The following is a 14,075-nucleotide window of genomic DNA, read 5'->3' on the forward strand; positions in this document are numbered from 1 at the left end:
TGATGCCCGAATCATTTACTATTTATCGCCAGGCGAGTAATCAGCGCTATCGATATCGAAAAATTATTATGACAAGTGGATGGATATGGAATTAATTATTGATTTCTTACATGTAGGTCGATCTTTGCCGGTAACCTGGATTCTTCGAGAATTCTCATTCGAGATTATCTAGATCGGAGATATTAACGAAGCAAAGTGGTAAAATTGCTTGAATTTTAATGTGAAAGATCTATTATCGCGTAATTATTACGGTACCTGTTTTTTTAATATGTTTTCTTTTAAAATGTCAGAGATTAATATAATAGATATTAATTTATCAGAACAGTAAAACTTTACAAATTGATAATATTATTTCAGATTTTTGCGATTATCATATCTAACTGAATCAGCAGCATAGAATCGAATAAAACTAATAATTTTTTGTATAGTTAATTTATCATTATGTTAATTAGAAATTTATTAAATTAGTCAAAATAGTTTCCAAATTTTTTAGGACTTACCAAATTCTTGTACTTTAGTTGATACTTCCTCAGGTTTTAATAAAATTAAATATAATAAATGGGACAAGAGATAGAGGTACAGACTACAGAAAGAATATGGCGAGAGAGAAGACGACGTTTAAATGCGAAAATCTCGTAACGCGACAACGTTACGATAACACGATTATGTTACGGTTCGTTAAATACTTATGCGAACACTATACTGCGTGAGATAAATTCTCAATAAACCTCCATCTTATGAATGAACTAAAATACAATGCAAATACGTAACAGATACAGTTGTAAATATCCGCGTTTCAAAGTAAACAGAGCACGGCTTAGCGTGCACTAATTAAAATTATCATTCTGTATGAACGTAAGTATGAATTCGGCGAGTACACGCGATATAGTGCAACTGTTTTTGAGGACGTTAATCTAATTCTAACAGATAGTGCCGTCTTTAAAGTCCTCGTGAGCTTCGATAAGGGTTTATGTAGTCGATCACGATCGTGTCCGTATGCGATCGAGTCGTGTCGTGGAACGGAAGAATGATTTCGAACCGGCTGTAGTTATACCTACCAGCCTCTGCTACGTATATACCGCGGTGTCGGGCATGCGAGGGGAAGTGGAACAGAAGAGAAAGGCACGTGGAGATGAACTAGATTTGGATAGTCATCTCTTTCCTTTCCTTCCACGCGTTCGCCATCCTCGTCCTCGCGGCCACCGACGTCTTTGCCTTTTTCTCGTTTTCTTTCACACCCTGCCTCTTCCCACACACACATTCGCATTTCTCACATTCCCCGCTTACGACCTACGTAAGGATCGAGTCGTCTTCTCCCCGTTGTCCTGCGTACGTTGACACGCAGTTTATAGGTACTTATATCGGAATAAGATTGTCAATAATCAGCTCCGCCACGCAGGCACGTGCGCGCGGTGCGCGACGATACGACCATGGCGATTGGCGGGGCAAAATTCCATGTTGGTATCTGGCATGAGCTAGGTTCAAACACGGTATGCTCGCATCTATTATTTAGCGGAGATGCGTACGATCGTGTTACGATCGATACCGGCGATCACGATTCGAAATCGGTACGTTCTCTTCCGCTCTACTAAAGCCCGGGAAAGAGAGAAAGGAAAGAGAACCGGAGCCCGCGAGAAGAGAGTCGCGGCGCAGCGCGGCGCGGTATCGAATGATCCGGGAGCCGGATAGTACATGATCTAGAATAGTGAGATCTCGCTAGACGCGAATTACATCTAGCAGAGCAGGTAAAGGAAATAGGCGGAGGAAGGTGCGCGAAGGCGTCATCCGCGCCGATGATGGAACCTCGAGCTCTCGCAAGCCGACCGCGCCGTAACGCTCTGAAACGCGTCGGAAACAAGAATTAAACGAATCGTCGAGGAGACTGGCATCTAAGTGAACGAAAAATTACCGGCTAATGCACAGCAAGAGCAGAGAACGGCAGCCATCGTGCCCGATGCTCTCCTTGCTTTTTTCTTAGTACAATCACCGAGCCTCACGTAGATCTATATAAATGGGAATTGCGAGCACTTAGGCTGCAGCACTCGGACCTCCGCCGTAGGTTCCGCAGCTTCACGGTTCCTTTGTAGTTTTGTCGCGCGGTGGTTTAACGACGTAAACGCAGAGTTAAGGCCCGCCGCGGTTTCGACGGAGCCCAATCGTTTTGTTTCGTGAAACGCCCAAGTTTCCACGACGAAACGATGCTTTGGATAAACAGCATACCGGGAATCGAACGCCGGCGTCTGCACATCGCTCTGGCATTAGCGATCTGCGCGTTTTTAATCGTTGACACGATCGACGCCGCCACGGACGAAAGCAAGGATACATGGACCGGATTCTCGACGTCGTGCACGTCGGAGGACTCGAAGAACGCGTCGGTCTCTTGTCACGGAGTGCGAATCGTACGGAAGATTGTACAGCAGCTCCTGGAGACCACCAGCAAGGAACGGAACATCGAACTGTTCGACGGTGTATCTTTGGTAGAGGTGCCTGGAAGCGGGTCTTCTCGAAAGGCTAGAGTCTTGAAGGGCCTCGGAGGCCTCGAACCCTTCCTACAATTCTTGGAAGGTAGAGAACTGAGAGTTAAGTTACCGTCTTTACTCCCACCGAATATCGAAACTGCCTTGAAGGAGAGTTTGCCCTCCGAAGCTGAAGGTTGGTAATTCGTTATGGTTATTCCCGACGACGTAAATGGTGTTGGGAGAAATTTACGAAAATTTGTGAAATTTACATTTTTTAGGAAGGGGCGATGGCGGTAGTTTCGGCGTCAGTGGCCGCGGCGGCGGCGGCGGCGGTTTCGGCGGTGGCAAAGGCGGCGGTGGCGGCGGCGGCGGCGGCGGCAAGAAGGGTGGCGGCGGGTACATGATACTAATACTTATGATGGGTAAGCACTCGTGAATAATTATTATCACGTAAAGAGATGATTAATTGAAATAGATAATTATGTGAAAGTAATCGTTACATATTATTTGTACGTTAAATATAATGTCTTGCTTTATGCGCAAATATTCCGTAAATTTTATTACAATATTCAGAACGTTAAATAATTCATCAATATCATTTTTGATTTTAAGTATTATATTTGCTCATTTTGATAAATGTACATTGCTTAAGAATTTATACTATATTTTCCAAATTGTTTTATATTTAATTTATTCAGTTATATCTAATGGAAAATGCATAATTATAAGCGTATCATTATGTTTATTTGTCATTATACGCGTATCTTGTAATTATTACGATTTTTACATACTTGTTACATTCGATTTTTATTATAATTAAAATTTTACTTTGATCTAAAAAAAAACTCACGTGTTTAAACTTATTTAGGCAAGATGATGGCTGCTATGGGCTTCGGCGCATTGGGTCTTCTGGCCATGAAGGCGTTAATGGTTTCGGCATTGGCATTGATGTTGTCACTGATCGTAGCTGTGAAGAAACTAGCGAGTGGCGGCGATGATCACGGCCACCACGTCGTATACGCGCAGGAAGTTGGCCATCATCATCGCAAGAAGAGATCAATCGAAGACGTCGATTCCACACTGTTACCTTACAGAGGATACGCCCATCTTTACGCTAACTTGGGGTCGTCTTGATGCTTTTGATCGTTAATTGCACCAACCGCGAGATTTAATTGGTTCTCTGCCTTTTTAACTCTCTTATCGCCACTAAAGCTCTTCTCTCAGATAGATACGGCTGGATGAACGTTGACAATGGCATTGCACATTGACATTGCGCTTATGTAATTTGCATTTCAATTACCTCATCATTGTCCTTTTATCGTCACATTCATTTAACGCAACGCGCACCTTTTTCACAACGTGGCTTTCGTGTTTCTTTATAGTTTGTTAAACTGCAAACGTCAGTCGCGGTAAGAGAGTTAATGGACGCTGGAAAATGACTGATGACGTGACGCGACGCAAGATCAGTGACAGTGACATCGACGAAACGACAATGACTGAGGTACTGATCGACAGCTACGGTAGAAAGTGATATTTAACAAATGCTTGCTCACGAGAAACGTGGTAATCGATCTCTATTGGTTTGCCACTTTGACAGGACTCTCAGTGAAAATCACAGACACGCACCGAAGAAACCAAAGTACGTTGTTTGTCTTTTTTATTTATTTATTTATTTTTTTTACCCACCTATTTATTATTGTGCAACACATGTTAATAAAGCATTCGTATTTGGAAGATACGAAATATCGTGTTTGCATTTATTACCATCTCAATTGGTACGCGACTTCAAGTTTTTACAATATTTATAACGAAACTGCATTATTTTTATAAATCACAAAATTAGTCTAAACAGAAGCAGCGTTTAGTACGTAATTTTCGAACAAGCCAGCGTAACATCGTTTATTACTTACTATAAGTATATAGAAATTAATAAGACATTTCGTATAACAGGCTTGGAAATGAAGCGACATGGTTCGCTGGATCGAGCCCGCCAATATTTCTCGTTTACTTGCACACGGAACATTGGAAAATCGCAGGAACGAGGTAACGAATCGAGCCAATGAGGAAAGTGTGCCAGTGACCTAACGTGCCGCATATTCACCTGCGTTTACTGGATGCTCGTTTACTTAGCTAACGTTCGTCGTAACGCGCGCAAGGTGCAAAGCTAATAATAGTTGGCGCGAATGTCACCTAAGTGGACTAATGGCGATAGCGCATCGAAAGTTAAGCGCGCGTCTGTACGGCAGTATGCAACGAATTTGATTAATAACGCTCGCGCTGCTGACACATTATGCGTTTTTTATATTTGCTTATTCAAGATCGTATTTCAAGAAATTTAGAATCGTTTGAGTTTAGAATGTAGCGGGACTCTGTGGCAATTTGTACGAGGAATTCGGTTTGAATCTCGAGGAAATCAATTTGAGTCTTTCAGATCCAAAGATGAATTGTGAGAATACGTCCGTATAGAGACAAATTCCGGTGCTCGTTTTTATTCGTGGCATTCCCGTGTGCGTGCACGTGGATCCAAGCCCGAAACGGATTGGAGAGCTCGATGGGAGGAAAAACAGCAAAAGAGAAAGAGGTAGAGGAGAGGTGCGTTGGAAGAAAGGCTCGTAGCGGTGTGAGAGGAACGAATCCTCTTTCTCTCCACGCATCTCTCTACAGTCTGCAGTCTCTACGCCGCTTCTTCTCTGTGTTGGATCCCTCCTACTACAGTCCTTGGCTCCTTCTTTCTCCACGTGGTAGGGGAAGGAAGAGCTCCGGCTAAGACCCACTGGCATACATACCGATCGTTTCCTTTTTTACGTTTCAAATATCATAAAACGTGGAGGCTCACGCTGAAAGCAGCTCATTCGGCGATGCAGTCCCGAAAGGAGCTGGTCGCCTCTCAGCGTGTGCAGTCCGCGATTTTGCTGCGACTTTATATCTATATATAATATGGAATGCCGGATCGGATCAATTCACAATTCGTTGCGGTATATATTACGCAAATCGAATGCTTCACTAAATCCAACATTGGCAATTTAATTGCACGCTTATATGCTTAATTTTATTATCGGTAATACATCGCGCTACTTTCCTAATAACTAAGAAAGAACGAAGATAACACACGAATGACCGAATCGGATTTATTATATTTAATAAGAATGAAAGCAGCAATGAATTGCAATTATTGTCAACGCGCGATGATTGATGGAAATGCACGATTCATTTTCTTCTCTTTGATCCTTCTTGATAAGTTTTACAACTCCGTGCAAAGGAACGAACGGGTAATGTATCCATCGTCACTTGGATTATCTTTTACTCTGTTCGATTACTCCTGTCTTGTCCTGTCTTATTAATTATATTTAACTAGAGATATGACCTAGACGTTTTCCTATGTCCATTAATGTTTAGTATTAATATAAAATCTTCTACTATATATAATATAAAATATACATAACTGATTTATGGTCTATTTTGCTTATAATCGATTGAAAGAGTTAATACCGCGTTTTCTGGCACAGCAACCGCGTTATGGTCCATAGACGAGAAGAACCAGTTGGGCGCGGAAGAGTGGCGTTACATTCCCCGTTACATTCCACGCTCATTACAAACCTCGTAAGGAAATTTAAAATTCAAATTCGATTTGGTTGGCTACCGCCGGATCGATTTTTCAGGTCATACGCATGTCGATGGCCAACGGGCATTGAGGCATTGTAGAATTAATCGAACATTGCATCAGAAATTCCTAGCACAGTCGATTGACAGACATTAAACCAGTTACCGACAAGTTCGGAGGCTAGAATATCGAAGACCACCGGCTCTTTCTGATTTAGGACAGGAAACGCAACACGGTTGCTGGATACGCTTTTATGGACGTTGCTGTCCTAAATCGATACGCTTTTTGAATGACTCTGTCTTTGCACTCGGAATTCTAGATACCGTGGGAATATCTCGACTCATTGGCATATTGGTCTAGAAAAATTTCGTGACCTTTGAAAGTCGGTGAATGACCTCTATACATTTGCATGTATTAACTGGTAGTGTAACCGAAAAGAGAACAATTTTTTTTATGGAAAAAGTAAGTAAAAGATATATACGATAAAATTTTCTCATATGAAACTTTATTGAGAAAAATTTTGAAAATTAATAATCCGTGTTTATGATATATTTTAATTTTTACTAAAACTTATAACTTTTTAGAATTATTTTAATGAATAATTGTTCTAACATAAAATACGTTAATTTATCGCTGTAAAAATAAAATTGAGACAGAGAGAAAATTAAAGGTACCGACAAACTAGAATATAAATTTTCCCGGTCTTTGTATATAATAAAATAATGTAATTACTGATTTAAATAGAACAAATTATATCATTCTTTTATACATGCAGCATGCCTTTAACATAATTTGTTGAAACTTTGAAACTTTTGTTTACTCAATTAACGCTAATAAGAAGCTAGTCGAGCAAGTAGTTTTTTAAAAATAGTATAATTACCTTAAAAATAATCCACGTGACAAGAACGAGAATTGACGTAATCTGCTTAATTAAAATATCCATTCTTAATCTACATTTCACTGAGCGGAATTATATGGCGGATCTACAACGCCGTATTCGCATAAAGCATAGTGATTTTACCACGATGGGCGGTGCCTGTGGTTTAGCGATCATTGCTGTCGCTGTATATACAGGAGAAACTTTGATTTTACTTTTTAAGGCTTGCTCTTCCGTTGGGAGTGAAGGATCGATGAAAGGATTCTGAGTGCTACCCAATGACCGAGAAAGAATGAATGAGCATTGGCGTAAGATTGGGGATGGGAACTGTGTTGTTCTTAAACTTGCTTTTCATTGAATCCCTTCTTATGACGATAGGATTCGTTGACCGAGTTCAAGACGAGAGTGCTCCTTCGTACGTTACTTCTAATGTGATTATGTGCATGAATTAACAAAGAGGTGCACGCGCGCGCGCGTGATCTTTAATAATAGTACAAAATGTACAAAGTGTAATGCATGTAATTTTTTCATTTCTTCCTTTCTACTTTATAATTTCATTTTATTGAATACGTAAGTAGTGAAGAAAAGTAATGATTTTAACGTGTAATACGTAAACGATGAAAAAAGTGTTACATTGAGTTTGGTTTCCGGCTTAAAGCCGCGTGAATTGTCTATTTGATTCTGACGTTTCGTGAATATTTTAGTTTAATTCACCTACAGAGAGGATACTGATACTCAGACAAAAGTAAGTGTTGCTAGAAAGTTTTACAAATTTAGAATCCGATGATGTTTATATTTTCCATAATACTACGTTGTGTACTATAAAAATATGTAGAACGTGTTTCTCATTTTAAAGTTCTAAGTTACATATCTTTAACAGATTTAAAGGTAGAAAAAATGTAGAGAGAAAGAGAGAAAGTGAGAGAGAGAGAGAACTTTCTATATAGAAATTATCTAATATGGTATTTATTTTCTAAGTAAAAAAAGTATATCCTGTTTTTTATGTATTTCTATCTTTCCAAAGCGTAGGTGAACATTATATATTTTACATGCATTTCTGTTGCATTTCTGATTACATTTCTGCAAATTGGAAATTTTGACCAGTTACTAAAGTACACGTTTTCGACGCATTGATGGTCTTAGTGCTAGACCGTTGGCGGTTTTACTTTCTCGGAATTTAAACCCACGCCGCACATATACGCCTGTTGAATGCGAAGGTTTTCTTGATTGTTGCATTGTATCGTTCTACACTCGCCGCAGGAAGGAATGAAATGAAAATGACAAGCGGCATTATCCGTTGGTCCGTGAGAGTTGCAGGGTCAGAATAGAAAGTGGTGTCCGTGTGCGCCGCGATGAAGGTCGGATCCGGGATGTTTGAACTTGATCTATACCAGTTTTCTTTCATTCATGCTGATCGTGTCCTGTATCCGCGCCTTAAATCAACGACGCACGCACGAAGGACCTATCTATGAGGAGAGAGTACGGCAGTCTTAAGACTTTTCCCCTTGAACTGCAACGATGATTGTCACCGCTAAGAAGTTAGTTGAGCTACTTGGGTTATCACTCGTTACATTACCATTCGCTTACACGAGCTTAAACGAGCCTCGTGTACCCGACTTACAATTAGTGGTGTTTCCACAAATGAAGTTTTCAGTAGTAAGACTATAGGATTTAATCAGACATAAAGATTGCATTATTTGTCCGGCTGTTCCACTTATTATCGTCTTTTTTTTTTCTTTACTCGGAAGTATAATACACACAATAGACTGCAACTTAAGCTTATTAAACACGGTTTGTTGCTGTTTGTAGAAATCATAATGAATGCATTATTTGCACGCGAGTTTAGCAATTGGATCTGTCAACGTTTACGTAAATTCATATACACTTTCTACTCAATTGAAGTTATATTCGTAGCTTAAAATGAATAGATACACTGATTGTGAGCTATTATTTCTCATTAAGTCTTTTACTGAAGAAAATGACTGATATCAATACAATATTAATAAATTAGAATACAACTGACATTAACCAAAATCGATTAGTATTAATGCTGGAGTTTAAAAGATCATTGAAAGAGTTTTCTCGAGAGTTTATTTACATGAGATTTAACACATTCTTGAAATTTGGGTCCCATCCGTTCTTCGATTTTGAATATGTAAATGTGTAAAATAATTAGGACAAACTAGAAACATACATCGTTGAACTCGAGCGAGCATAGCTTATCTTTAGAAACTCATAATTTATCATTTTCTTACACAGCACGTACATGAATTAAATATTTATATATTAAATTAATTATTTCGAATATATATATATATATATATATATATATATATATACTAAAGTACATTATTTAAGTTTATATATATATATATATATATATATATATATAAAAGAGATAAATGATATTAAAAATATAAAGTTATTTGTGGTTTTATAGTATATTAAATTATTATTTCTATTATGACACAAATATTATTAAATTCATATTACAAAGCTCAGTGAAATTAAAGCTTTAAATTTAAATAAAGCAAAATTACTTATTAAGCCTTGTGTATAAAAATGGGCATACTTTATATCTAGTGTGCATATCTTGTGTTGAATCACAGCATTGGAGTAATATATTGCCAGTAATGTAATATTGCGTGTTGTGTAATCTGTTTATTTTTATGCTACATTCATTTGGCCAGAACTTTCAATACCTCACATCTATAACACTACATTCAACTAAAAATTGCATATCCTGTGTAATGCATATCACGATGTAAAGTTAGTCCAGTATGCTTAAGAAAATGTTGGAAGAAAGCGATTTTACTAGCGTTCGAGGCGTTGTCTTTCGCACCTATACGCTCGGTCTCTATTTGTTTTGTCGTAGGTAGGTCACAGGTCGCATCGTGATTCGTGGTAGGCAGCATGGTCGAACTTTGGTCATAGGTACACTTATCGTCTATTGGGTGAACACATATACAGTTAAACGGACATATATACCAATACATATACGACACGTAGGACGTTCACGCATTCATGCATGCCAAATAGGAAAAAAAAGAAGCCGGTGGGGCAGTCTCTGATAGACCATAAAGGAGGGGCCCGCCAAATATAAGCCAAACGGATTGTGCCATGGACCACACGAAATTTGGTTTCACCCGGCGTATATTCACCGAGTTCTGAGTTCGTAGATCTATCGGTATCTACGAATCTCTCGTATCTCCTACGGACGCGTCGTGTCGCGATCAGATTTTGTAACACGTCTCGTGGAAACTGCAAGGGGTCATGAAGCTACTGCAGAAATTCTTGATCTTGACAACCGCGGTCGTTCTCATCGCCGGACAAAGCATTGACGAATGCTTGAAGCAAGATAGCATATCCTGCGTGCAGAAGACCCTATACAGGACCGCTAAGGAATTCTTCACTAAAGATAAACTGGAGCTTGTGAACGGAGTCAGTCTCGTGAAGAGTAATGCCGATGCCAGATCTGGCAAGGAACTTGCTTACGATCAAGAGATGGAAGCTGCTAATGACATCGCGGAAAGACAGAACTCTCTCGAGAATTTCATTAGTGATGAAGCTGGACAGTTTTTGACCGGTCGCAGTCTTAGGGTATATAAAAAAAAAAACTACTGAAACTTGAAAACTATTACATAGAGTGTAGGCCTGGTCAACTTCGAGCTTTCCATCCACGAAGAGTGGAAGAAAGGAAGAAATGTCGTGGATCCGCAGTTTGAAGTTGGCCGGGCCTGGTGTGGGCAATTAATATAGCTTTGACGATTAACAAAGCTTTTCATTTTATTCTCTCACACTTAGAGGCACGGCATGGTTAAATTTAAACTATCAATTTTTTTCAGATCAATCTTGCATCTGCTTTCCAGAAAATCCACGAGTCAGCACGTACCATCAGCGAATCTGCTCCAGCAGAAATTCGTCAGGCCGTCGACGAGATTGTTGAAGGTAGCTCTAAATTAAGATTGATAGATATAATAATCACCTTTATAATATCGATATATACTAAGACAAAATTAAATTGACAATTTACATCTTACAATTATTTGAACGAACAACTTAATTTTATTGGTCTTAATCTAATATATCTCTTTTAACATTCTAGCTCGGGGCAAGAAGAAGAAAGGTCTGAAAGCAATCCTGCCTCTCCTGATCGCCGCCAAAGTGAAGCTTGGTTTTTTAGGAGCTCTCGCGTACTTCGCGATCGGATTCTTAGCGAAGAAGGCGATCGAAGCGTCCGTCATTTCTCTCCTCATCTCTGTCTTCATCGCTTGGAAGACATTCTGGTCAGGCAAAACTTACCATCACGATGTCACCGCTTATAATAATGGCTGGTCAGGTTCCGTCGGCGGTGGATGGTCAGGTCCTGTCAATGGTGGATGGTCCAATCCCGTATCCGGTGGATGGGCCAGCCCGGCCAGCGGTGGTTCTTCCGGTTGGGAAGATCCTCATTACGCGCACGGCCAGGCATATTCCGGATACCATCACTAGTGACCATCGTTGATAATTTTTTCTCTCGTCTTTTTTTTCTTCTTTTTTTTTTCATTGAACAACGGGCGATGGAAACAACAGGATGTCAGCGGAAGTCACATGACTCAAGCTCTACGCTGATCTTCCATTGTTCACGATCATGGAAATATTTATTTTTATTTATTATTATTATTATTAAATAGTGAATAGGGTATTTGGCCCTTCCGTGATGTACATTAAATATTTAATAACATTCGCTCGCATACGCGTATGCAAATAGATCGATAAACTGTAATCAAACTGAAAGACTAGTCACAATATGTATGATTGGTGATGACGTAACTCTCGTCAATTACAAAATGCAATATTATATATATATATATATACATATATATATATATTACGACTTTGCCATCGTGATTTTAGTGCGAGTTTTAGCACGATCACAATCTGTAATAGAACTCACTCATCACAGTTGATTCATAGTTACATCTAGTCTAATACGATGTACATGCAACATATTTTAAGCTATATGCGAATTTGTACGCTTTGTAACATGTGATTCATTAATAGTATTTTAAAAATTTGAATGTGTTAATTATTAAAATTCCTTCTTTATTTGTATATTTTCATATTTCAAATTATCTCGTTCTTCTTTTCTACAAGATATTCTTTTCTGCAATACAACAGTGAAAGTGTTTCAATTTTGAAATTATAATCAATTTTGATTTAATTAACTCGACCAATTTAAAGAAGTTCTTTTTGTTGTTGATAATTGCTCTTATTTTTAATGCCGAATACGCAAATCACCGGCAAATTCATGGAGCCAGCTGAGAAGCTTCAAAAAAGAGAAATCACCGCTACCGCGGCAGCGGCAACTTTCCAGTCTTCCAGGAAGGTCCGAAACATTCTTTTTTTTCTCACGAGCGAAACTCTTCGCGGCGGCCGCGTTGCATAAAGAGCACATTCGAAATCGTTAATACATCGCGAGTATTCTGTTTCTTTGACGAGTCATCCGGTCGGCGGCCGCGGCCGCTCGAAACCGAGCCGACGAGATGGAAATGCCGGCTGACTCTCGGCATTCTCGTACGATTGCAGGGGAAAGTGCATGTCTCAGGTGCATCCGGGCAGAGCCGATTGTTTCCTCGATCCGTGGTAGCCGGAGGTCGAGGAGAGGTCGCGGCACATGTACATCACTCCTAATCGGGTCGAGAGGATAGGCATACAACACTAAATCTCTCGAGACGGATGTCCTTAAGTCCTACATAGAAGAAAAATAAATAGCTGGAAAGGAGGTTGAGACAAAATGACGCGTTTCTTTCTCGCGCTGCGCTAAAACTCCACTGAACGCAGTAAAAAGAATTTTACTTCGGCAATAGGTATATGTGCGGGTATAACATCATCTTTTCTAAAACGATACGATGCGGACACGCTACGACGGTATGGACAGCAATAATTAATATAACGTGGAAAGGTGCGATTGTCACAAGAAAAAAAAGTACGTAACAGATTAATAGTAAATTTGGGATATAGAATAAGATAATTTTAATTAGGTGATTCTATCGTGTGACATCGCGATAACCCATAGATTATTTGCTTTAGACAGAAAGTGTATGAGTAAATAAAAATATATCAAGAGACACGGTAATGTTTCGCGCCAAGTACACGCGCAGCGCGATTAGATTTATACATGCGGATAAAATACCTACGAATTATTTGTATGAGCAACATATAAGAACGGCGCAAAGAGAAGCGATGCACTGGCTGTTGCAAAAAGGCGATTGTCATGCTTCGTTACGCTCCTCTGTAATAACAACGACCACGACATGGCTGCGGGAAGGACAACGGAGAAAAAGACGCGAAATTGCTTCGAGAGGAAGAGGAGTTACTTTCATTCATAATACAGCCGAGCGCAACGTGGTATCTTATATTAATACCATTTTATATTATATATATATATATAAGTTTTGGAACAAATGCTTTTTTCCTAACAAATTTTAAATTAAGAAAGTAATATACACAGTTGTGAAAATAAAATACAAAAATTTATATTATTAGTTAAGCTTCTTCATTATATGTAAGAGATATATCTGTTTTGGATTTATATTATTTAGATTCATAGATTCTTCCTAATTACAATAACAGAAGTCTATGTTACCATATATTTGTACGTTTTTATATCTTTAGTCATTTTTATCACGTGATAATTTATTTCAGTTATTTGATTAGAATTTTACTTCAGTTTTTTGTACGAAGTTATAAATATCTGCAGTACCTACATGAAAGATTTTGGAAGTAAAAAATAGTATTTCTTTCAATTATGTGATGTAAAATGCACGGTGCACAGAGCGAATAAAAAAAAATTGCGGCTGAAAATTGCGGCTCATGTTACGGATATGCAAACGGATGAATAGAATCGTTCTTCGAGCTCACAAAAGCGGAATTTCTCCGCGTTGATAGCGCCAAGCGTTGATCGTCTCATTATTAGAGAGTCGTAAAGTTCCGTGTCGATCGCGTCTTTTACTCGCATCTAAATCCAGGTATGGTTCTCACGTCACGATTAGTTTCGAGAGTTTCTCATGCGTCACTGGGTTACTAGATTTCCTAGTAATAGGTCGATTTCTTAGGTCATTATTAGATTCGCATATCGCCGTCAATTGGCATAGAA

General features: G+C 39.0%; 2 protein-coding genes across 2 annotated transcripts; both read left to right on the top strand.

The window, feature by feature from the left end:
• The first annotated feature begins 380 nt into the window (after positions 1-380).
• LOC143902581 (uncharacterized) lies at positions 381-6,564 on the top strand. The gene is made up of 3 exons (XM_077415610.1): positions 381-2,652; positions 2,738-2,881; positions 3,328-6,564. The coding sequence occupies exons 1-3, from the start codon at positions 2,199-2,201 to the stop codon at positions 3,591-3,593; spliced, it is 864 nt and encodes a 287-aa protein (XP_077271736.1). The 5' UTR covers positions 381-2,198; the 3' UTR covers positions 3,594-6,564.
• Positions 6,565-9,401: 2,837 nt separating this feature from the next.
• On the top strand, positions 9,402-11,993 carry Osi6 (DUF1676 domain-containing protein Osi6). Its single transcript, XM_077415356.1, has 3 exons — positions 9,402-10,537; positions 10,783-10,885; positions 11,043-11,993. Exons 1-3 carry the CDS (start codon positions 10,211-10,213, stop codon positions 11,426-11,428), a joined length of 816 nt encoding a protein of 271 aa, XP_077271482.1. The 5' UTR covers positions 9,402-10,210; the 3' UTR covers positions 11,429-11,993.
• Positions 11,994-14,075: the final 2,082 nt, after the last annotated feature.

This window comes from Temnothorax americanus, unplaced genomic scaffold, assembly GCF_048541705.1.
Source record: "Temnothorax americanus isolate GAGA-0224 unplaced genomic scaffold, ASM4854170v1 Scaffold4, whole genome shotgun sequence".
Lineage (NCBI taxonomy): Eukaryota > Metazoa > Arthropoda > Insecta > Hymenoptera > Formicidae > Temnothorax > Temnothorax americanus.